Source organism: Hetaerina americana, unplaced genomic scaffold (genome assembly GCF_022747635.1).
Source record: "Hetaerina americana unplaced genomic scaffold, ioHetAmer1.1.p SCAF_6, whole genome shotgun sequence".
NCBI lineage: Eukaryota > Metazoa > Arthropoda > Insecta > Odonata > Calopterygidae > Hetaerina > Hetaerina americana.
The window spans coordinates 79976326-80002504 of NW_027287205.1; the positions used below are offsets into that span (position 1 = coordinate 79976326).

General features: G+C 33.2%; 1 protein-coding gene across 1 annotated transcript in view; it reads right to left on the bottom strand.

Moving 5' to 3' along the window:
- The window catches only part of LOC139695414 (apolipophorins-like), an 82212-nt gene that overhangs the window by 24911 nt on the left and 31122 nt on the right, over positions 1-26179 (bottom strand). Inside the window, exons 18-42 of the mRNA XM_071594160.1 lie at positions 26005-26120; positions 25074-25294; positions 23713-23862; positions 23100-23318; positions 22679-22863; positions 21125-21256; positions 19919-20048; positions 17232-17395; positions 16710-16918; positions 15558-15805; positions 14892-15030; positions 13948-14338; positions 13451-13729; positions 11558-11770; positions 10354-10464; positions 9406-9598; positions 8663-8891; positions 7665-7812; positions 7402-7561; positions 6172-6366; positions 5057-5292; positions 4141-4317; positions 3248-3400; positions 1662-1827; positions 1307-1491 (exon numbers count right to left, since the gene is read on the bottom strand). Coding sequence (XP_071450261.1) covers positions 1307-1491; positions 1662-1827; positions 3248-3400; positions 4141-4317; positions 5057-5292; positions 6172-6366; positions 7402-7561; positions 7665-7812; positions 8663-8891; positions 9406-9598; positions 10354-10464; positions 11558-11770; positions 13451-13729; positions 13948-14338; positions 14892-15030; positions 15558-15805; positions 16710-16918; positions 17232-17395; positions 19919-20048; positions 21125-21256; positions 22679-22863; positions 23100-23318; positions 23713-23862; positions 25074-25294; positions 26005-26120 — 4749 coding nt within the window. The remainder of the gene's footprint in view (positions 1-1306; positions 1492-1661; positions 1828-3247; positions 3401-4140; positions 4318-5056; positions 5293-6171; positions 6367-7401; positions 7562-7664; positions 7813-8662; positions 8892-9405; positions 9599-10353; positions 10465-11557; positions 11771-13450; positions 13730-13947; positions 14339-14891; positions 15031-15557; positions 15806-16709; positions 16919-17231; positions 17396-19918; positions 20049-21124; positions 21257-22678; positions 22864-23099; positions 23319-23712; positions 23863-25073; positions 25295-26004; positions 26121-26179) is intronic.

The window sequence follows — 26179 nt, forward strand, 5'->3', positions numbered from 1 at the left end:
TTCCCGCCTAGGTGGATTTCACTCCACCTAGGGTTTGGTTGTATGTGATTGTCTTCAATATAATGTCTGTAATGTAAGGTTAGGTGGAAGAAGGGACTATGAGTCTCAACCTTGCCCAATTAAGCCGATAAATAAATAAATAACATGACAAAATTTACATATCTCAGAGTTATGGCAAGTAGGCACATGAACTTGATTTCAAAGGTTATTAACTCAATGGGTCAAAAGAAGAACTTGGTACGTGTCCTCAGAGAGAAAGATATAGATGTATTTATGTAGTTTAGATTTTTCTAAGAATAACTATATTTCTCTAGGCATTCTTCTTGTTTTTTTCTGGTACCTAATGAAATCTAAATTCAACTCCAAATCATTCAAATCAAATAAATCATCAGCTAAGGTGAAATTTTCTGGATCTGTAATTTATCATATGGCTCATACGAATTGAATGGTTTAGGCTACCCAGAAAACTTGTCATGAAACTTAGCAGTTTTGTTCAATTGATTATGCGCTCAGTTTTTGATGATTCAAAATCAAGTTTATATTACAAAACTAATTTTCCACATTTTCTTGTCTTCAACTTAAATTCTATCCAAGAAATTTAGTTTACACTATGATAAATTTTGTTTCTACACCCACCTCTTTATACCCATTCTTCACCAAGTAATGTCTGCCTCTTATGTATGTTAGCATAGCCCAATATTCTGCACAATATCTGCTAAAAGTGTGGCAAGGGTATTAACAACTTTGTCACACCTCACAATACCAAAGACAGTCCCAGAAAAAAGGCTGAACCCTGAATTTTCGACATGTAACTACATCATCCAAGACCCCTATTCCTTCCAGTTTACCTGGAATCCCATCCTTTGGCTGTTCTGAATGATTACAGAGATGAAAGATAATGGAAAATGACTCTACCTTTAAATGTCACAGATGGAACATCATTCCTTTTATTTTTCAATCGATTTTGCATTCATTTTGATTCTGTTCATGTGTGCCTGTGCTGAACTCAGTGTCAATAGATGTCTAGTAATGTCACAATCGAAAGGTTTATTTTTATATCCAGCTGGAAACTCAAAATAAACTTTTGGTTTGAAAATTATGCTCATAAAACTCTCTGTTTAAAACCATACCCTCCACCCAATCTGGGAATGAACCCATTTGGATAAGAGGATATTCACAGAGAGCTTATAATAAGTTGATTTTGATATTTGTTAAATACATTCACATCTACGCGATACTCCTCAAGGGGGGTGTAATCCATGAAATAGAATGCAATAAAATATACCTATTTTGTGGTAATCCTTACCAAGTATGTTTTGATGTGGGCTTGCTCCCAAGCGTGCTTGACATCAAAGAAGTGCTCCTGATCAAGGGCAAGAGTCAAAAATGCCAACACCTCTTTCTGCCCACCCTTCAGTCTATCCACATGCACTTCCATAGCCTTGCCCCAGACAAGAGTACCATGAGCCTGGAACTGATCATTTGGCGATCCTAATAGAAAAAAGAATTCAATTTTACTTGTCTAGTGATTACAAAATGATCACATTTCCCCATTTCATGCACAAGAAGCCATTATTACCTTTCAACTCAAAACATAAATTGCATTTTATTGTCATAGTGGCAGTATCTATTTTGTAAAAAGGAAAGAACTGACTACTTACCCTTCTCGTGTGAAGAGTATTTGAAAGAATTTAGCCCACGGAATTCATAGGTGTCAACATGAGTGTGTTTACCAAAGAGGCAAACTTCACTGGTGATAGCTTGTTTCACTTCAGAGAAATCCATCTTCACATCAGCTCGTACAATTTCGTGTTTTGGAGCCTTAACCTGAAGAAAAAAATTAATCTTCAATAATTCCCTGGAGGAAGTGAAATACAGTGAACTTTCAAATATCTGTATCCTAATGTACTAATACAAATGACAAATCATGCACATGCACAAATCATGACAAAGCACTCATAATTGAGAAACATACAGATGACCGAAATATGCAGAAAATAAGATTGTGGTATAAAACGGATATATGCAGAAACTCCTTTTTTTCATTCTGTGTTTTCCATTAATTTGAGTTTTTTAGCAATTGAAAGTACATTTTCAGCCAGTTTATTAGGATGAAAGTAAGGATTTACAATCACATAGAACTATCCAATGAAGTGAATAGCAGTTCTTATATAGAAAACTCATTGCCAGGAAATAACTAATTAATGGCGAAAGACAAATTTTAAAAAAAAGGATCACTATTGCAGATTCATATTCATCATATGATATCAATTAAAATAATGTAATGGGGATAGTTAACAATTACTTTGCTGAAGGGTAAAACCTTCTCACCCTAGAGGAGAATATTTCATGGCTAATAAATGTAATTGAAACAATAATGGGAAAGTACAGATTGTTCAAAAAATGTTTAAATTAATACATTAAACACTACTGACAACTATTGATTTTGTGAAATTTAAAAGTTTTTAGAAAGCACAGATATTTAAAGCCTGAATTTAAAAAAAAAAAAGTTAATCATAGTTTCAGAGCATTTAATTATCTTTTCAATCATAATTTTATTAAACTTTGAGGTACTGAGAAGAGAGAATCGCTAGGATAATGCAAGCATGCATAATCAAGAGTTAACTGTATGTACATTTAAGCTCTTCAAAAAAGCAACCCATTCCCAATATAAATATTATCTTCCCTTAATTAAAGATTAATTCCCTTATTTAAAAGTCTTCGCATCATTCATGGTGGGCAACAAAGGATTTCTCATAAAGCATAGAAAGCGCTCCATAGGAAGAGAAACAATGACATTATAATTTTAAAATTACACAGCAAATAATACAAAAATATACATATAAAATAAAAGGGTAAAGCTGGTTTCTGCTAATTCTATTGTGATTTTTAACAGAAAGAACTGGCATAATCTTATAGAGAACTATTCTGATCCAAACCAAAAGAGACATAAGCAAAATCTTAAACCACTCATAAACATCAAAAATGTATTTAATGCCAAAAATAATGAAAAATATGCTAGCTTAATGGACCTTTGTGTATTACTAAATGGGTACAGTTTTTATTTAATTGCCTTTGGAGAAATTGCGAAAAAACAATGAAGCATCACATGCATTATTTTACACTTGGAGAAATTACATATTAATGAAATAATTAGGAGATTAGAGAGCATTTTGATCTATTTTACATGAGGAGTGGTTCATATTCTGTTTTATAATTTCTAATACAAATACAGTAGTGGCCTTACCAAAAGGTACAGACTGTCAGTAGATGCCCTGAAGAGAACTCCAGTATCCACACGCTCCTTCTTAGTGTTAAGATATGTGGCAAAAGTACCTACTCCAAGGGAACGCTTAGTGTACGCTGCATGAGTAACCCATTCCAAGTCAACATTTTGGCTCTGAAAAAAAAATTATGATTGTCACTAATATGTGAATAGGACTAAATGATGAAATTTGTAGAAAAAGCAGAATCATCATAAGAAAACAAGGGCAGCTCCTTTTCCTTAATACACATTACTCTATTGCTTAATTTCAGAAATATCTACAAAAATTAGCTATTCAGAAGTCAACTAATTGAGACCTACATCATATCAAGTATAAATAGAAACTTAATAAAAATAGAATCCAGAATACTTACTGGTGAGTGCAAAATTTCTATTATCATAATAAATCACAATTATAATAAATGAATAAATCATCACAACAAATTCATTATTATCAAAAGATATTAACTAATTTCAGACAACAGTAATTTTCAGAATTCGTTTGCAAATTAGGTATGGTGCTAATAATAACTTTTGGGAACTCATTGATGGCCGAGTCATAATTTCAGTAATGCACAATGCATTGCTTTCAATTTCATAAATTTTTTCATGGGATCTTTAGCACCCCTTATTCTTGCAGAATTATCAATTGAATGTTTCCTATGCTTCATCCCCTTCCTTTTACAACTTAGGATATAACAACAATGGAGGGAAAATTTTGAACAATGAGTGTTATGCAGGGATTTTATTTGCTATTTCAAGTTTTCATTACCATCTTTGGAAAGGATTTTGAAAGTATCCTCAGAAACAACATTAGAAGCACAATTCATGCACAAATGGCCAAAGTACTTATTATATTTTAAATAAATATTCACCTTGCTCTTGAGGTCCATTAAACCAGTCATATTGTGGCCTCCTTGAACTGCCTCATGGTGCAGTTTCACATTCATGACTATCATTTGATCTTTCTTGGCAAACACATCCAGTTCCAATTTTGAGTCAACCCAATTATGAGGAGCTCCAATTGTTGCCTCACCCCTGACGACCAAGTCCTGAAATTTAATGGATGACCATTTTCTTTAGTGCACCAGTCACAGAAAACATTATCACACACATGATACACAACATTGGTACCAAGTTTAAACTCATTTTTGGATATTAATTTAATGCATGTGATTGTCCTAGTTCTTGATAATGGTAAATGTGCAAGTAAGATGATTTTTTAGTACTCTGATTCTTGAAATGATAAGGTTGTACTGTAATACATACAGGAATAGAAATCCACAATAATCAAATATATTTTTTCATGCAGTATTTATGTTACAGCAGCAACATTCATATTATTGTAAAGAAAATTCAATATTCTATCAATGTTACAATGAAGTACATTTTCATATCTCTGAAATTTAAAGAGATATGATAGAAAAACAGGCAGGGAGTGACATACCTAGTAGAGGATAACTTATGATTAAACAAGTACATTTACTTCATGGGCATGATAAGATTTAAAACTTAAATATTGATGCTTAAGGAAGCAATGAATTATTTTTTTGGCCTGTAGCAATGTTTTTCATTCAACTTTGTGCTGTCGTAACTCTGTTTTGAACATATTACCAAGATGGGAGGTGTGCTTAAAATTGGAAAAACCAACCACTCTTCACAGTATTTATCATCACTTTTATAGCAACCCATATATGACAACATACCTGTAGATGTAACTCTGGCAAGCTATACATATAGATCCAGCTAAAAAAACTAAATGGTACTTTATTATGAAACTGATGCACTTGCCTTTCCAAGAGATGGATGAGTGAACTTCACTTCAGTCTTGAAATTAACTGACGGATCTTGTACTTTGGCTTTAGCCATAAATGATAAGCATGCTTTCTGTTCTGGATGACGTTCTTTGTCCAGCCAGAGAGACAAATCACCGTCAACTTCACTAAATTCACCAGCCTGATTTCCACGTCCAGCATTAAGGGTTCCAATGACAGCCAAAGTCCTCTTAGGAAGGGCCAAAATAGCTCCTACAATATACAAAGCATATTGTAACTTTGATAGATTAAGAAACATCATTATGACATTACAGATAAAATTAATGAGCAAAGAAAAATATTCAGGAAGACATGTAAAGAAATTTTCACAATCCATGAAGAGTTTTGCAAAAAATTTATTCAAAAAATATCTCAAAAGCAGTTTTACTTTCTGAATCTTAGTTTACATAAAGCTTCCCATCCCATTAGAAACACTTCATGTGGATAAAAATACATGTTGCCAAATCTCAAGGGATTTTTAAATAGCTACACTTGAGTTTTTTGACAGAAACTTTCATTTTTAGTGACAGAGGCAAACATGATCTGGAAAGGCTATCAGTTCATTAGTAGTAGGGATACGCCTATAATTATGGCCAATTAATCATTGGTTATTTTGTAGCAAGCTATAAACAAGTATATCATTGAATAATGTAATATGATATGGTGTTTTTCCTGCCATTTATAACGGATTAATTGCTGATGAATGGGGAGGAAAACAAAGAAAATACTTAAAATCCTACAAGGAATGTGTAATTTAAACTAACCCTTAATATGGTATCAGGAGATGGGTCATGATCTCATAAACTGATCATACACCCATTGTTTTCCATGAAATTCTTTGCTGATTATACTAAATTTTGCATTACTTCAAATCACAATATAAAACCATGAAACTGTGACACAATTTCACTTTATTAACCTGTAAGCCATCATTCTGAATGACATTGAATTTAAATATTGATACTTTAACTTTGCAGATCAGATGTCTGAAATAATAGGCATGCCTTTAATTTGCCAAAATAATTGCGCTGCAATTAAAAGTGTCATGCAAAAGCCAAATTGGAAAGAAAATAAATTATGGTTAGTATTTACCAGCTTCATGTTCCTTGAGATAGAGGTGGTAGGAATATTTTGATTCCCCCTTGCCAATGTGAACTTCAACCTTGTGGTCCAGGTTATAATCGCCAGTGCGGTGGGTGTTTCCTTTCACACTGAATGGAACCAGCGTAGTTACACTACCCAAGTCTACGATGAATGCAAATTCATGGTCCATGTCATGCTGCAAGTCTAGAAACAATTAAAACTGTTATTATTTTTTCAAGACAGAGATCTAATGCAAGAAATTAGCTTGAACTGATTTATTCCCTTAATCATCAAGGTAATAGAATGTACAAAATTTAGCTGGAAGAGTAGCATTTCTTTTACGAAACATAAACTTGCCCTAAATCAAAAGAACAGGCAAATTGACTTCAGATATTTCAAAAGAATTAGGAGAAGAATGAACTATGAAATAAAGTCTTCTAAAATATATTTTTCTACAACATGAACAATGCATCTTTTGCATGGCGTATCAGAAGATAGAAAGATGAATGCTCATTTTCACCATATTTTAATGAGGACAGGGATCACAGTTTTTAGTCATTCATTTTCAAAATGTTTTCGCAAGAAATCCTTGGCTTAAAAAGTTTTCTTTAAAAATATGCCTAAAATAAATATGGATGGCTAATTTTTTTAAAAATTCATCATGATTTGGGCTAACTGAATGAGAATAATCCATCACAACTGCACTTTCCACATTTAGTATTGTTAAAAATTTTGATTTTTTTGAAAAGTTAATTTACTTTTAATACTACTTATTCTAAGCTTTTGGTGTTCAACACTGATATTATACAGTTTTACTATTATTAATTCTACGATAGGAGCTAATATTTATAAGTACAGGGATATTTACTTTTGGCCTTGACAACCTTTGGTTTAATCAAGTAAATTATGTTTTAGACCTCAAGTAGAAGTGAGGCCAATGCATGAGGAAGACCAACATAAATATGAGTTATTATTTCAGAATTAACAAAGAAGAATGAGTTACAACTCCCTAATTTTATTGTAGGTTGAAAGACTTTACTAAAGTGATGCATAGATTTTTTCACTTGTTGTTGGTATGTACTTCCATTGTTCCATTCCCAGGGTTAATGCTATTTTATTCTTTATACAATAGTGATACAAATAATATTCAGCACTGCAATAAGAAAACTACTCACAAAGATATAGATAAAAATCTAACATATTCAAGCTAAGTTCTTTGAAAATATGAATTTTATTTACCTTCAAATTTGACCTTAGAATAAGCTTCCACAACAGAACAAGCATCTCCTCCTTTGCACATGCTGCTGTAAAATCTGAGGACTTTACTGGATAATTTAGTCTCCCCCACTACAGTATATTTCAATCCCTTATTTGACGAGGTGGAAAAGTCCATCCTTGACTGAAAAATGAGATTTTCAAGGTTAAAAATCAAATATATTTATACTAAAAATTATTTGCAGATACACATGGGTATATACCACAAAGCAGGGGTATACACCTACCTCTACTCCAGTTTCACCATTTTCCTGGGCAGACAATGTCTTGGTAATCAGCTTGAAGTTTGCATTCCTTGACTCATCCCCCATTTTTAATTGTCCAACACCTTCAAAAGTTATGGCATTGCCTTCTTGCTTGCGAGCAAAACTGGTACTATAAATCAAGAACACCAGAAAAGTTAATTGCAGTAAACATGTTTATCCCAACACCAATTTATCTGTTAATTATAAACACAGGGCAAGGTAGTCCAGTGGGTAGAGCACTGGGCTACTGACCAGAGGGCCTGGGTTTGATTCCTGGGGTTGCCTAAGGTTTCACCCAAGCTGTTTGATTGTCTGGGTACCAGATCTCCCAGGTGATCTATAAGTGACACAGGGAAGGAATTGGCGCGTGTATTCTTAACTGCTAATTTCACAGCCTGTTGGGCTTAGTATTGAGTGAGCTCTTCCCTCACCTATCAAACCAACCTTCAGGTTGATAAATGTGGTTTTATATAAGCACTATTACATGGAAATTATTAAACTGAATGGGTAATGAGTTCCTTCATTTTCCAAGTAAATAGCCTGGTGTACTGCCAGGTTCAGCAGTTCATAACTAATAATATGACTGACTAAAATGATCATTCCATCAATTTTAACCATTTAATTTTCATTCGACCATTTTAATCTAAACATAATGGAAAAAAGTTTATCAAATTTAACAAGAGACCATCATCAAAGAGTAGTTGTTATCTGACAGTTCTGATAAGGAATTACAGTAGAAAAAATCATTCCTATATAAATATACATAATATACAACTTGAAAATAATATGGAACTAAATTATTAACACAATCTGTGCATGAAGGATACTAAATAGATGTATACAAATTGAATTTTCACTCAGGAAAAAATCGGAAAAGGACTTTTGACTTTACATTAGCAAAACTGCTATTTACACTTTATACGCATAAGTTTCAACAATTATTATACTCTATATCACTAAAATCATCAGGAGAAACTTACCTTCCCTGTACAACAACTTCATCAGCTTTCTTTGCTGTAAAAACAACTTTCTTTCCGCCCTTAGCACCTTTAGCACCTCCTTCTTTGCTGGCTATGTCAATGGACCACTTCTTCACTTTCAGAGCAGTGCTGTCCAAGTAGCCATGAATGGCAAAATTGTCTACACCACTGAATCTTAGGGATGATTCTGCAACCAAGTGCTCACCAGACCAGTCAACTTTCAGTTCACCTGGGTTGATAACAATCAGGAGAAAATTATTTTGCCATTGAGTTTCAAAGTAATTTCTTTGTTCTAGTGATAAAGTTGTGCTTAGTTGAGTGAATAAGATATTTAAAAATGTTAGTCTATTTAGTTCACAGAATCTCCTTTCAGTTTTCAACAGTTTATTTGGTTTCTAAGTTATCTTCTTGAGGGCATTGCCATTTAATTTTTTGACTTAGTTTCATGGGTTCAAAAATTTATTGTTACACTCCAAACAGATTTTTAAAACATGAATGATGTTTATATTTCCAATAGTTTACTAAGATGAAAAAACAATACGTCAGAGGCCATGGTAGGCCATATGCCACAACAGTCTTTTTCTTTTTCATTTTACTTCATACCTTGAATAGTTTTTTAGGTAAAAGATTTTTATTTTAAATCATCTACCATTTCCCTGCCAACATTTTAACACCAGCCAACAATAATCAAAGCAAAATAATTACTGCAAACAGTCATGACTAATCTAACTCAAAGTCCTTACTTTCAAAATGATTTTCACCCTTCTTTTCCAATCGGGCATGTACTTTGTTGGTTGTACCGCTTGGGCATGTCATGGACAGGTCAAGGATGCGCTTAATCTGAGTGAATTCTAAACGTGAATGAAGGGTAGTTTTCTGCTCAGGAGAGGCGACAAGAGTGACATCAGTCTCCAAGGCATGCTCTGCTTTCAGGTTCTTGAATTAAAATTATTTATTTATCAGAGTACATTCCTAAAGAAAGCATTAGCACATTTACAAAAAAATGCATTTAATTGTAATTATTAGAGGTCTTAGAGCATAAAAATGACACGGAATTAACTCAGTATTAGTTCCTAAGGCAGGAGTTCTAAGTTTCCTTTAGCCCTTATGTACTAGAACTCATTATGTATCTTGAAGTTTTTTTTAAATTCAGTTTCATTGATGCTTTCCTTAAGTCATTGCTTCATTTTGAAGAAAATAACATTATTCAGGTTACTTTCTAGTAAATAATGTAATTCCATGAGGTAAATTTTTTTTTATCCATAGCATATAGCACACACAAACATTTTTTAAAGAATTTCTTGAAAGTTAAAGAAAAAGATCAGTTTGCAAAATGTTACAAATAAATGTAAGTTGCACCTTTACTTAACTGCATGGTATGGCGAAATGTAAAGTTGATCAATTTGAAAAAATCAACATTTTGAGCATGAAATTTATTCTCATTAAAACTCCAAAAATGCACTGATGCATTAAATAAGATAAAGAAGTTGATAAAATGCCTGCCACTGTTCAATAAGAACAAATATTACTAATGCCTTTGTTTCTATATATATTCAAAGTGTTAGGCTAGCTCAGGTATTAATAAACAAACCAACTTAAAAAGAGTTTAATGAACTATGTAACCACCCTGAGATGACAAAACATTCTATCTGGTACGTACAATACTTAAAACAGTAAAAGGATATTATTACCCTGTGATTGACGATGAGCTCCATTTTTTCATGCCCTTGAACTGGAGTGTGAGCAATGAGGTGAAGAGCAAAAGAGTCCTTGGGTGCTACAGCTTGAATTTCCAGCTTTGCCTGTTAAATCAAGATTCTTTCTTTTAAAATTCTGGATAAATAAATGATCACATAGGTTATAATTGACAAAAAATTAGCATTGTTATCAATTTTCAAGAGAATAAATAATCCACTTAAGTAAATAAGCTAGAGGGAGAGTGCATGAGATGAATGAAGCCAAACTGAAGTCTAAAACCTGAAATATTGAGTGAGCCCATTGGAAAATTACCAAGTGCAAAAAAATCATTACTTCATTAAGGCCTAAAGACACCATTTAAGATTTTTCACCACTAAAACAATCTTAAAGGATGTATTTTAAAGATTTCATAATTTTTAAAGGTTTATGGTGACTTTTTCAGGTTTCACCAGAGAATCTTTCAATTCATACAGGTATCCACAAATTATTAGAAACAAGCAAGGTAAGAGCCAAATTAAAACATCAGAAAGATAAAGTAATTCAGTCCAGGTGTTTGGCCATTCTCTCCTGGTAGCTCCCGACATTTGCCGAAAAAGGTTTGAAAACTGCTCCAGGTCAACCATTACACTTATGCCCTTATTTAGGAAGGAGTGCTTACTTATGTTAAATCTATTGAGTGAGTCATTTCATTTTATGCATCTGATTTCCCCTTCCTTTGTAACAAACAGCTTGTGTTTTACTTTGATACCTCCTTCAATTTAGTATCCATAAAAATGTTCATTCTAATTTAAATCACAATTGACATGCAAAGTTTTCATTTTTCTGAACACATCAATCATATACAATTTAAGGAAAGCTTAAGAGGGTATCACTTAAACACACTCTCGAAATGGAAATATTTTTATAACACACTTTTTGCTTAAAATTAACCAAAAATCAATACAATTTAGAAACATACTAACATATCAAAAAATGTACGATGAAAATGTTTAACTCTGAGTAATAGCTGGTCATTTTGACATTGAAAATCTGGCATTCGTATTCAGCTCTACTGAGTATGATTTAACTGCATATAAATATTTTAAATATAATTCTGTCCCACCATTCCTTTCATATGCATTTGTCTTTGGTTTCTGAATCAGAAAGCAGTACAGTAAAAGATCCTCCTAAAAGAAATGAGCACCTCTAGGTGATTACCTTCTTTCCTTGAGGCCACATGAAAGCCACAAATCCCTCGGCGCGATGAGCTGTATTATCATGGTCCCATTCCACAGCTACACCATGGTCTTCAGTTTGTCCAGGGAGACACATGTTTACGGAAGCCGATCCCTTTTTACCATGCCTGCTAGCCTTTGCACCAATGGTGAATTTTTGGTCATTACCCCAAATCAAGTCACTTGAGGAATATAACTGCAAGATGGATAAAATAATTTTACATTTCCTCATAGGCAATATGTGGGCACAAGCAGATCAATGAAATATTATGCTATGTTTTTTATCATTCACATATTTAATGACAGTGACTATGAACACTTAAAATTGTGCATCATACAAGAACCTTTATTTTCTAACAACTTTCAATGCATTCTATACCATTCAAAATAAAGTTGAAATTGCAATGCTTGCAGTAGAATAGAAAAAATAGGCAGTTTTTTAAAATATCATCAAATTTTATATAATAAATTATTGATAAGTCCAAATTCTGCATTGTGTAGCATGCCCCAAACTAATCGAGCACTTAGCAAAAATTAGCTAAATAAGACAGATTATTAGACAATTTTTACATGATTTGATTTGCTAAAAGTAATGATTAAATACTTAATTTGTAATTTAAAATATTGGAAAACCTCTGCTTGGCACACCCCTCTATGACTATGCCCACTACAAAATGCATTTCTGTTGGGAGCCAGTTGGTCAGGAAATCAATTAAATTCAGACTGATATACCAATCCATGCTTATACCATACACTCTTCAGTTGCTTCAAAACAGTGTTCTACCATTTGTATAATGTTGTCACTTTCACAAGCTAAAAATCTATGCAAAGCTGGTTAACCATTGAGATATCACAAAACTGTCGAGTTTTCTCAACTAGATTGTGAAATTACAACATCAATAATTTCATTTCAATATTTTCTCAACTTGTTAGTAATGGATTCTACACTGACAATATACTCACTCATAATTCTTCAAACGAAAGCTCCAAAGACAATAAATCACATATTTTACAACAGATTTCATTTTTGGCATGCATGAGTACTTTTAGTTCACCAATTTTGTTGATGCTTATTAAGTATTGAATCTATTGTAAGTTTTATATGTGGGTTGACGCATTAAGATACGAAATTCGCATTATGTGCCAATAAATATACAGTAAAATCTCAAAAATTCGTTTTTGGATTATCGATCAAGTGGATTATTATTTCTATTCTCTCTTTCCAGCACCTTGAATATTTTAATTAAATTACAATCATTTTGATAATTAAATATTTTGAAACTTTGACATACTTTTTTTGAAAATGCAAGTTTGAAATATCTGCTCTTTTTTTAATTTTACAAAATCAAGATTTGTCAATAGTATTTAATGTTTTAATTTCAACATCTTTATGCTAAATGTACTTTCCTATTAATAATTTCCCTCGCTTTCATTTGCACTGAGAATTCCGTAATCTCCTTTAAGGCAAGCAAATACATCGTTTTACTACACAAAAAATAAATCATTTTAATCAGCATATCATATGATGAATTTAATCCACATTAGCCATCCTTTTTTGAAATTTGTCTTTCACAGCTATCTGAAAAAAATACATTCTGCCATTCACTAGATGATATTAATTGTGTTCTGGTCAATCTATTCCTTCACCCATACAAAATGACTGAAAAAATGCACCTTCCATCGTAAAAAAAATCTCAAATTAACCACTTGGAATGAAAAAATGAGTCTGTGTATATTTATATCACTGCCATATTATCTGCATACATCAATTATCAGTGTTTTATTGATGATTCATGTTTTTTCATCCATTCATTAGTGATAATATTAAGAGATTACTGACTTATAAAATTGAAGTCACTAAAAAAAATATTCTTGCCTCATATGCCTCTGGTGAGTTCACTGTAACTTTGGCCTTTTGTCCGAAGGAAATGTGCTTCAGGTTTTCAATTTGTGTGTGAGCTTCAATGTGGAATTCTTCAGCAGTAGTCTTGCCATCATCAAGACTGGTGTCCACGCTTCCTTTCAAACCCAACAACTGGTCTTCACCAGCCTTGCCAAGAACATGATAGGAGTAATGTCCTTTCTTTGTTTCACCACCCCATTCCACAGACATTGGCTTCACATTTGGCCCAAGTAGAGCGCCACCAACAAATCCCTAAAGAAAAACCATGTATTAAGCTTCTGGCACAAAAAATCCCACCATCAAATTTCAAGCCAAATTACGTGTATTCATTACCATATGACATGCAGGATAATACTAAATGGGAAATTAGAGAACCACTTATGATGCTGATACAAATAATGATAATGTATTTTCTGTCTATAGCTAGGCTAAACTTAAGCATTAATATAAGTAAAATAAGAGTTAATTACCTTTCCACTGACACTTGTCTTATCATCTTTGGGTAGAATATGCAATTCCAAACCAAACTTCAGGTCTTTCCCATCATATCTCACAAAGTTGGTCTCGGAGCTGCACGAATAAGAACCTTTTTCAAGATTGAAATTGGACAGCTTTTCGTGCACCTTGAAGCAACTTTCACCCTCATCACCCTTATCACAGATTGACAAAGTGCCTTCTCCATGGCCATCACCTTCAGAGCTTGGAGGCAAATTCATGGCTGCCTGATAATTTACAGCAATGTGGCGGCCACTTGGCAAATGCACATCTACAACTAGAAGAGCATCTCCCACAGTATACGTTCCCTGTCCAGAAAGCTTCATGTCCACGCGAGTTATTTTATCCATGAACACAATTTTGTTCCTGAAAATAGAGGTGGCAAGGCAAACCGATGAGAAAGATGAGAAAAGAATTTTAATTCACTGTATTTTTGTGTAAGTGATTTACAAATGTATTTTTTCGAGTTAAAATGTGCAGTGGATGTTGCAAATATACAGATATGCCTATATATATATATGATTAATCAAATGTTAATTGACCCCACTTCTTATGTCATACTTATTTTTTTGGAAAAATGGAGTGAAAGAAAATAAAATGTTATTTTTTCCATTAGAATGATCCACAGCTTAATGGGAAAATACTACAATAGGATTAGTTAATAATCCAAATATGAAATCTGACTATATCTATTACTTTTTAAATCCCAATTATTCCAAATGTGAATACAGCAGAACCCTGGTATAATGAGCATGACATTTGATATGAATCTCAATGCAATCAGTAATGATCAAGATACTTGTAGGTGTAAAACAATTGTAGGTTGATTTGTAGTAAATGTTTAGCATTACTAATTTACTTTAAGTGCACTTAAGGGTGTTGTGGGAAAATGATTAACTGAACCAAAGTATCAACTTACTTGGAATCAATTTTCCTCCCTTCTGAGGTAGTCAGACTCTCAATATGGAGCTTCTTGCTTGGATCTTTATCAGCATCCCAGAAGAAATCTACTAAGGTCTTGCATGTGTCATCTCCAGGGTGAACAGAACTATATTCACCTGATTTGTTGAAAGATTATATTGATAAATATAAAAATATTGATATCATGAATAATTTAGAACTAAAAAAATCTACATTTTTTTATGTAGTACTAACTTCTACAGCAATTTAATGACCAACCGTATGAATCACTGATGATAATCAAGTTTGAAACACACACAGTGATGAACAAATAAAAGCCAAAATTTATTACAGAACACTAATTTGACTGATATTAACCTGAAAATCATCTTTAATGGTGACAAATATATATTGCACAAATTGATTCAGTAAAACTTTTATTTGTATAGATTTTAGTAGATATTTTCTCTTTGAATTAAAAAGCACATCAAGCCATATGACAGAGCAGGGTGCATGCTGCGTACTCAGAGTATTTCCCTAGAGTTACACCATGGACATATTTATCAACAAGAAAATTCAATTCACCTTTATTTTGACCAAGGTTTCAAGGCAGAAGAAAGTTTTCTGCCTTGAACCTGCCCCTGAAGTAAGAGGATCAAGTCAAATTATTTTTATATTAACCAACCTTTTAGCTTTCTTCCGGCTTTCAATAAAGTGATTAAAAAGTCTCCTTTGTTGCTCTTTGCATCTGAACTGTAATGTCCTGATCCTTGAAGGTGGTTCAAAAGTAATGCAGACCATTCAGCTGATTTACACTTTCCATCAGCATCAATTTCTCCATGAGCCCTCAAATTTACATTGCACACCTTTCCTACGTGAACTTCCAAGTGAGTCTTGAATCCATTTGCATCCACAGCTGCACCTCCATCAAGCCTAGAAGCGAAATAAATCACCAAAATAATGTACAAATTCAGAGAGATCCCATTTCTTCCTACTATAAGTGGAATACATAAATTGGTAACCATACAGAATCCTTAAAATGCAAAAACTATAAATTTCAATCAGACCATTTTCAAATTTGTACGTTTAGGATATGCTAGATGAGAAATTTTTTAAGGGATCTCTAGGGCAACTATGAAATGAAATACAATTAATTCTAAATTATCTTACTTTCACAAAATTTTTAAGGTCAAAAATCCTTAGAATTGGAACAGGGTTGATGTCAGACACCAATTATAATTCCGTCCAATAGTAACAGACAGCAAAGAAAATACTTCACATAAGTAAGAATTTTAAGGACAGATACTATGGCATAGTTTATTTCTGATTCATTTTTTATCTTCATTTATTTTAAACCAGGACATTTTAAGCCCAATATTTTGGTTCATTGAATTTGAAAATAATGAAGTTTTTTACTTTGCACATATTTATGCATTTTAAAATTCAAAAATTGGTTTGAAACTGTTGAGAGAAATGAACTTTTTCCAAATCAAGAGTGCATAATAATTTACCACAAACTAGGAAATTGCTTGCTTGTAGGATTAAAAAATTGTTAGAGAGATTAGAACGGATTGACTTAGGAACTTTTCAACTAAACTCAAGAACATAAATATTTTCATTCATGCAAAGCAGACTAAACTTTAAAACTCTGGAACACACATCTGTTTATTCATGCAATAAAAATTTTGCAGCAACATTTTTGAACAAATTAAAGTAATGAAAATGAAGCTTTAATTGTAAACTTTATTATGAAAGCTGGTATCAATGAGTTTAAAGGCCGAGGAATGGCTAAAAATATCACAGAAACAAATTTAAATGAGTCCACACATATTCTTACCGATAGTTCTCATGGCCTGGAACTTTAAGCACCGAATTAGCTCTGAAGTCAAAGTCTTTTGGGCCAGCATAAGAATGTGTTAAATCAGACTCCAATTCATACTTCCTGCCGCCTGGTTTCAACTCAAGGCACATGTCAAACTTTGAGTTCTTTGGTGAAGCAACCACTCTTTTACTGTCCAGTTGGAATCCAGTGCCAAGAGCAACCACCTATGACATTAGTAGAAACACAAGAAGATATGAAAATTTGAAATTGAATCAAGCATGTGAATGAAAGAGTCACAAAATGAGCCTACAGCATTCATCAATAGGGCAGAACAGTAAATTTCATTTCACTTCACATTTCATCCAGGTAAACATATGCAGTTAACTTCGTCAAGTCTTTGCCTTTCTTTGTCATCAGGCCCAAACACATTTTTTAGCAGTTAAAGCCATGACCATGCATGATAAAGTTTTGAATAGCAATAGAATTTTATAAAATGTATAAGACTTAACCTTAAAAAAAAGAAGATTTAGCTCTTACCCCCCATTTTAAATCATATCCTTCATTAATGGTTTTTCCAAACTTGAAGTCCAAACTGGAGTCAATTCTGTGCTTGTCATATTTTGCGTCAATATCATACTGGACATGAGTGGGGCTTACTTCCGCTTGCATTTTTCCTTCCAAGCCGACAAGTGGATATTTCACTAGAAATGGAAAAATAAATACATTCATTTTTTTCCAAGAAATCAAATAAAATATTTGATTTCTTGAAGTTGAAGATGAAGTTTTGTCAAGTTCATTCCATTTCTAATGAATATTTTCCATATAGCATCACATACCATTACAATTTCATCTCTCAGCGCTTATATAATTTCACATAAACACCCTTTGCTTCATGCTGACAAGGAAATAACTACTGTCATCTTATAATTTACACAGAATTTTTAACTTTTCAATCATTAACAATTCTAGCAAGTTTAAACTTTCTTTCTGCAACAAGAGCTGCCCAATATATGCAAGTATCCCTACTTCTTGTAATAATGTTTGACTGAATAAATACATTATTTTTTTAAGGACAGCCATGGCATTGATGATTTTCAACAAAATGTTGATGAAAACTGAGACCACAGGAAAATATCTAAAGGAAACTCAGGGGCGAGTGGAGAGTGGAGAAGCAGTGTTAGAAAGAGGTGTAAGGCAGGGTTGCCCATTATCACTGGTGCTGTTCAACATATACATGGAGGAAATAATTAAAGATGCATGGGAAGAACTAGAGTTAGGTATGACAGTCAGGGGTGATTTGTAAAATCAGTTAGGTTTGCTGATGACCAAGATCTAGTTTGTCAGTCACCCAAGGGGTTGCAAGCATTGCGAGTGAATTTGACATTCAGGGCGATAGGTAGGGAATGAGTATTAATAAAAATAAAACATAGGTTGGGTGATTTCCCAGATAGAAAAAGGCTAAGGTTAACATTTAAATGGGAGGGCAAAAACTAGAGCAGGTGAGACAGTACATATCATGGAAGTGTTTTGGACTAAAATGGTAAGAGTAGTAGGGATGTAAGGAGAAGAATTGCACTAGGCAAAGTGGCTTTCACAAGGAGAAGAGAGTTGATGACAGGGACGTTGAGTAAGGATGCTCAGAATATGCTTGTTAAAACCTTTATGTGGGGCATAGTTATACACAGAGCATAAACATGGTCACTGAGGTATGATGACAAGCATAGATAGATAGACTTAGATAGATAGAGAGGCTTTTGAAACGTGGGTGTGGAGAAGGATGGAGAAGGTGAAATGGATGGAAAGGAAAACAAATGAGGATGTTCGAAGTATTGTGGAGGAGGAGAGGGGATTTTTGGAAGTAATCATAAGGAGGGAGGAAGAATGGACGCAAAACATAATGATCAGATGGGAAGTTGCAAAATGGAATTAAGGGGAGAATGTTAGGCAAATGAAGTAAGGGCAGGAATAGGATGGGGACCTCGGGTGGGATGAAGAAAAGAATGAAGTAGAAAGACATGAGGAGGGAATTGTAGAGTAGGATGTCGGGTTGTGCTTTGCTAGAAGAAACAAAATATTTATTTGATAGTTGTGTGGACCCAAAACCTACCTTAACGGATAGGTGACTCTGCAAAAAATTTGTATCTCACTCTATTATGACCTGTTGATTTATTCATTATAACATTTTTAAGTAAACCTTACATTACCACTTAATAGGGATTGAGAGCTGGTTTGTATGTTGTAAATTCCCTAGGTTCCAACTAAATAATCTCCTATGACAAATGGGTAGAAATCTGAAAATCAGTTTTCTGGAGCAAAGGCAACCAGATGCCATGCCTTATCATTATTTAATATGAGCGCAATATGCTTCAGAAAATTATCCGTAATTCCTAAAGTTCACCAGTTAGAAGGAATAGTGTTGGTGTATAGTACAATGCTTTGAATTGTAACAAAAAATAATTCATAGGTTCAATAAATAATAATCCTACATGTTAGCATACATTTTTTTGGGGTGGAGTGTTTATATAAATTTTCATAATTTAGAATAATTATATCTCTTACATCCTAGGTAATCAAAAGTCTACTGAATTATTACAAAAATAATTTGCATCTTGAACGTTCAGGAATATAAAACAATAAAAAAGATTTTGTTGATATCCATTATGGAATGTTAATCTTTTCATCCTAAACCCATTGCCATTTTAATTCTGTAATTTTATTTCCATAGAGACATGAGGCATACAATCAGCAGCAAACAATTCTTCCAATGGCCACCTATGTCCTCTACTACTCTTCCTTTAGTATCCACAACCAAATTTCTATTCTATTGTCTTATCATCAATAAGACACAATTTAACTGATGTAATCTTGTAAATGTAATTTTAAACTTGTAACTTTTAATCTCTAATGTAGACCAACCTGAACTAATTCAAAGTAGGTTGTTCACATTTTTAAAGAAAAAATGAATCCCAGCAGCATGCCAACTCCCCTAATTGCATATCACAATCTTTGATGAATTTATAGCCCATATACTGGCATACTAAAATTTTGAATATTAAATTAAGCTATGATCACGCAGTACTGTGGTACAACTTTTTTTACATCCATCATATGTATCCCAATATTAGTATTAAGAAAATATCATAAAAATCTCAATTATTAATAGGTGCAATAACTGCTCTACATTGAAATTTACTCTATACATCAAGACACCATTGACTACTCACCTTTGTTATTCACTGAGATGCTGAAATCATTTTTATCTACAATCTTGAAGGCATACATATTCGAAATTTGCAGATGAGCCACTTCTGATTGGGGATCAGGTCCATGAATCAAATCAAAAGTGAATTCAACCTGCAAATGTTTACAAAAGCATTGAATAATCGATTGATCATTAATTACTTACCTGAATTAGCCTACATGATTTAAAGCTATTCAAAATGTAATTATTCAGATATGCAAGTAAGTAAGTGGATCTTTAATCTAAAAGCTCTCATGGCTTTTTAAATTAAATGTTGAAATGATCAGACCACAATAGCATTCATGAAATAAACTCTGCTTGCTACACAGCTACTTAAAGAGGCCATGGGAGAAGTATCAATAGGTATCTGAGAACCAACCATAAAAAGATATGAATAAATATAATCTGAATTAGAGTACAACTCAAGTTAATTTGGGGTAAAACCTCTCACCCAAAAAGATGAAAACAAACCATTCAAATCACTTTCAGTAAGATTAATGTTTTCAGCAAATATTTCTTTCAATCAATCACCTTGCGTGCTACTATTTACCCTTAAATATCATTAATTTATATACTTAGACCGCTGCGGTTTCTTTTATGATAGACCTTGTTTTACAATGTTTGGTATGTGTCATGATATGAGATGCAAATGCATTTATTCATCTTCCTACACAATGATTTCAGGCAGAATGCCCAATAGAATCGATTAAGACGCATTATTTTTAGCCTAGTGATGAAATTTAGCTGGTATTTAAATGCTTTCATTTTTTTATTTTGTCATGTTCTTAATGGTTAGTTGAAACATAATTCAGCTCAGTCATATAACAGATAAATCTTCTAAGAAGTGTATTAGCCATTAATGCTTGCCTTTAGGTAGAGGTATGAAGGTATTCTTTGAATTTAAAACTTGAGTCATAGTTTGCCTGTGCTGTTGAGGATTTTTAGCAGGTAAAGTTTCAATTCATTAACTTTCAAGATCAATGCAGTTATATAACAGTCCATAATAAGTTATATTTCTCCATTTACTTTAACATTACCATCAGGACATTTAATCATTATCTCTTTGAAATTAAAGTTTTATTGAGTATGTAACAAGAGGCTGATGAAAGTTATAATTACCCCTAAATTATTCCATATAGGTAATGCTTGCTCAGTTTAAGTTGTTTTTGACTATTACTGTTCTACTTACAAGATCTGATTTGTGATGGGAATCCAACCCAAGGATGAATCCAAAATCAGGGTACTGAGAGGCAGCAAATTCAGCATTCAGTTTTAAACTGCTATCTGGACCAGTTAATAAGTTGGATTCTTGCACTTTTCCCTAAAACACGAAAAAAATATTCCTTTCATGTTTTCAAAGTAAGCAAGAATATTATATAACTTATGCCTGTTAAAATAGTAAAAATAAGTTGAATTAAGCGATTCAGGAAAATAGCCTTTATCATTCATTTTTTGAAGGAATTTTTCACATAATATGTCAACACATTTTCAGGGGCGAGCAAAATATAACATAAAATGACATATGAAATAACAGTTGCATTCCACTGTTTTGACAATAAGTGGGTGAATATTTACTTTAATCAATATTATTTACCAAATCAGTGTACATATATGTCATCACATCATTTTCAAAGGGTTCAGTTGCCATGAGCTGACGACACAAAAGATAATATTAGAAAAATTTCATAAACCCTATGATATGCAAATTTTTAAGCAATCTCAGCCATACTGCAGCAGAACTAAATATTTGTTTATTGATAGCCATTGGTCAGAGTTTTAAGGCTGGCTATATTAGTCCCTGAAGTATAGTACATTAGAGTCATGATTACCCCGCACCTGTTTATCTGATGGGCTGTTTATCGACTGGTCCCAACAAGAAATATTTCCCCATTCCTCTCCCATCCTCTCTTGCCCCAAACATAAGTGGCTAATGACATTTAATGCAATGGGAAAGTTTTTTCCTTCCTCACTCTTGAGCAATGTTCTCACATTGCTTATTGCTGTGCAAATGCATTAAGATAAACCTTCTGAAACATTGCTCCAAATTAGTACAACTCGAGTGAGCAAATATGCACTCCTGTTTCACTTATGAGGTTATTTTATTTTGCTTAAAAAAGATTTTTCAAAATAGGGAGCAGAGAGGACCAGCGTTTCATTAAACAGTCAAAATTAATCAGAATACATTGACTGAATGTCTATTACATAGTCATGACTTGGTGCATGAAGGCATTGACAGAAGCTATCTGCATCAAATATCTTGGAGTAGGAGAAGATGGTGATCCTGACTTTTTAGCTCTTTGGAGGTGAGTGGGTTGTGGTATTCAGGATTAATGTTTGGGACTGGTGGATCTCTGAAAGGACATTTCTCAAGTGACCAAATGCCACTAACTGTGAGGCCAGAGGACTCCATTCAGCCAAACTACTCTCTTCTCCACTACTTATTATCTCCTTTTAAGAGAGAGAGCAGTGGTGAGCACATATGTATACTATGGCTATGTACAACTGAGTTTCACATGCACCCAGTCACCTACATATGGGTGCATGTATCTAATTCAAGGGTTTTTCTTTTCATTCCAGCTGGGACGGATCGAAAAAATATATAAAAGAGAATGATATGAAGATGGGTTATGTGTAACTCATTCAGATTCTTCAAAGTTTAAACAACCAAGTTGTTTCAGAGCATAAGTATTATCACACAGTCAGTATTTCAAACAATATTTAACATAAAAGATTGTAACCTTACCTTCAATGCCAAATAGTTTGTAAGGTCGTCATATTTCAATTTCATATCACAAGAATAGGTATGTTGATCATCACGTCCAATACTGCCATCCATGCCAAATTTGCCCTTCGGTGTTACAACATTGACTCCATCGAAAGAGTAAATACGTTTATGTGCAGCAGAATCTTCTTCAATTGTTATTGTCCCTATGATTTAAATTGGTGAAAATAAAATGTAGTCCATAAGTAACAAGATCAATTTTAGCAAGAGGAAAGGTAAGGTTGAATTATTAAGCATTAACATTCGTCAACGACATCAAATCGATAACAAAAGAAATAACAGAAACTGTTGGGCATCAATACTCATATGCTATTAATTATACGGTTATCTTGTGTTTACAGAAATATCAAGAAATGAAATAATCAATTATTATCAAAATTACCTTCAATTGCTAAACCTTTGGCTCCAGGCTTTGGTTTCCTTGGCCCTTTCCCAGGAAGTTTTTTCTTCTCTGGATACGTAACTTCCAATGTTGGTGTGTACACCTTTTTGTTACCACTAGCTGATTTAGTAACCAGCCCCACCTTAGCCATGTACTCATTGCCTTCACTTGCATATTTTCCCATTAGGCTATGTTCTTTTTCATTGGTAATAGCTGCCCCTATAATTTGGAAACAAACTGCTGTAAAAAGAAGCTGGTCCAAACCCAAGAAACGGTCTCACAAAGATACTTCAATGAATTTATCATTACATCCTGTTCGTATTTTTTAACTTCTTCCATAATAACGTTCTCAAAAATGTCTACAGAAATGTTTTTAACCAAACAAGTTTACAGGACCCATTAGGAAACTGAATATCCATCTAGATCAAAACAAAATTGAGTTGGAAGGCATGATACTTCAACTTCCACAGTGAATTTTTTTAAATTCATCATAGGTGCTCATTAGAATCATTAAACAAGTAAAAAAATGCTAGAGCAACCCAAAATATTCTGAACTTTTTTGGACACAATTTCAAGAGATTTTAAAAAATGACAGAAATCGCTGTAGGCTCACCTTCTAATCCAAATTTAATCCATGGAGTTTTCACATTAACTTTCACAACTTTGTCAGGCTCAGTGTCTGTTTCAATTGATAGCTGGATGGCTCGATTCACTTTAGTATTAGGTGTGTCGAATTTCAATTCAAAATTGGTCTTGTGAGGGCCTGCAAAAGAAGAATGGGAAAGGAATAGAATGAGTGAATGATGATCAGAGGCCTAGCCACAAACTAAGCTAATGTCATAAACCCTCAAAATATACAACTATTGTCAACTGTGTGCTAGAACTCTATTCTGTAAAAAAATTCTTTTTTGATACCATACAGCCATTTAGTCAGCTAATGATTCTTTTTTTAATGAGTAATTACATTTAATTTATCAGGAATTGCTTAAGGAAGGTAATCATGCTTCAAATGAAAAATTATCAACTAACAAAACAGTCAACTACATAGTCAAGTATGCAGCAGTCTGACTAGGCCAACACATCTAACATTCCCTTGCCCATCCTCAAATTGATGTTGAAAGCCAGTGGTTCTCAACAATATACATGGGACTAAACTTTGGAGGTTGCCATTACAACTTCCTGCTATTGCCCTCCCACTCTCACCACTGTTGAGGACTTAATAATCCTTCATTTTATAGGTAAAGTAATATTCTGTAAAAATTAAGTACCCATCATTTTCCTTCAATAATAAAGAACTTAAGTTTTGAAAAAACATTTCAAGTGTAAATGGAATATTTTTATTCCCATCTGAAAGAAGCCTGGGAATCAATTGGAGTTGTAAATGACACCTCATCATTATAGGTTAACAATTCTATAACTGGTGTATAGCAGTCCTCCATAAATCCTTGCTCTCAGCTATCCTGTCTCCTAACCCTATCCACCTATTCTTTGAGTTTATGTTTTCAATCAGTTGGGATGACACTTCGTGTAATTTTTGATCTTGATTGAAACTTTGATCCCATGGGAAGGATATTATAACAACATTTTTTTTTACAATGAAGTACAGATATACAGAATAAACTGCCATTAAAATATTGCAATGGGTAAATTACTGCTTTGAATATTTATTGAGCAAATAATTGATGAGAATGGCCTCATCTCAAGCACTACCTCAGATTTTCAGGATAGAATAATTCCTCAAAAATAATTAGACAAGTCTAATTCTAAATTAGATGCCCTATGAACTCAATTAAATTGGTTTTGAGGAGTGCAAATGTTTATGACAATAGAGAAGAGCATGAAACAAAGTCCAGCATCTGCTAACTTGATGTATATCACAAAATTTAATTCAAAGGTGGCACATGCATCATTTTTTCAAACGTACAATTAATATCAAATGGCTCAGATGAAACAATAGTTGTCAAAAATTCTTACCCTTTTCTGATAACAGAGCACGGAAATAATAGTGCGTAAGTGCATCACTCTCCTTTTCCACATGGAATGAAGCTTTCATTGGTCCATCCAGAGGAAACAAAGCTTGGCTCGGTTTAGGCAGGACTGCAGATGATAGCCCATCCCAAGGGAATCCCACATCACCACAGAATACCAAACCAGTCAATGGAGTGAGTTGCTCAAAGCAGCCATGATAGGATTTGCTGTTTATGTAAAATGACAGAGGGGTATAAAAATGAATTCATACTTCACTACAGAGCATGATATATAACAATCCATCATGAGGCTTATCAAAAAGAATATGGTTTTCTCCTCTATTAATTGTCTATGAAAATGAATCACTGAAACATCTCCAGTAAAATTAATAAAGAAATATGTATATTTTTCTTAGTACTTTTAAAAAGTAATAGTTCAGTTTGAATGATGAATTTTATGCTATTAAATGAGTCGCCACTTTTTGCTACAAATGTAGGTGAAACCTGTTAAATTACTTTTATTTTCTTTTAATATTTCTAGGATTAGGTTATCATAATGTAAGACATTAACATGCAAAAACTATACATTAAAAAATGTATCTACCGTTACCCCTGTGAAAAAACTGCTGCTATCCTACCAATCATAATATGATTGGTAGGAAATCAGCAGTTTTGAAAAATTTCATATTACAGACAGAAAATCAAAGCATGTATCATTATTCTCACTCATTAGAGTTACTAACAATTAGTAGAACAGTGGTAATATATATTTCCTCATTGCATTAACTATGTCATTTTACTGTTTTATTTAAATTTATGCACATTATTAGCAGCCAGAAGTTTCAGTACATAGATGAATTAAAACAATAAAAGTGGTAGTTTCAACAAACAATGAAAATAAAACAAATTCACTAGCCTATGAAGCATATAATACCAACCTGTCTCGATTGAACTTCAGTGGAGTAGAAACAGGGGCATGTCCCTTTTCACGCCTCACAGAATACACTTGTGTGTGGAAGCTGAAAATTTCCTGCTTAGGCTTAGGCACTCCCAACTTTCAGGAATAAAAATTTAACTACAATGAGTACTAGTCTTCTACTGGTATCTATGAAT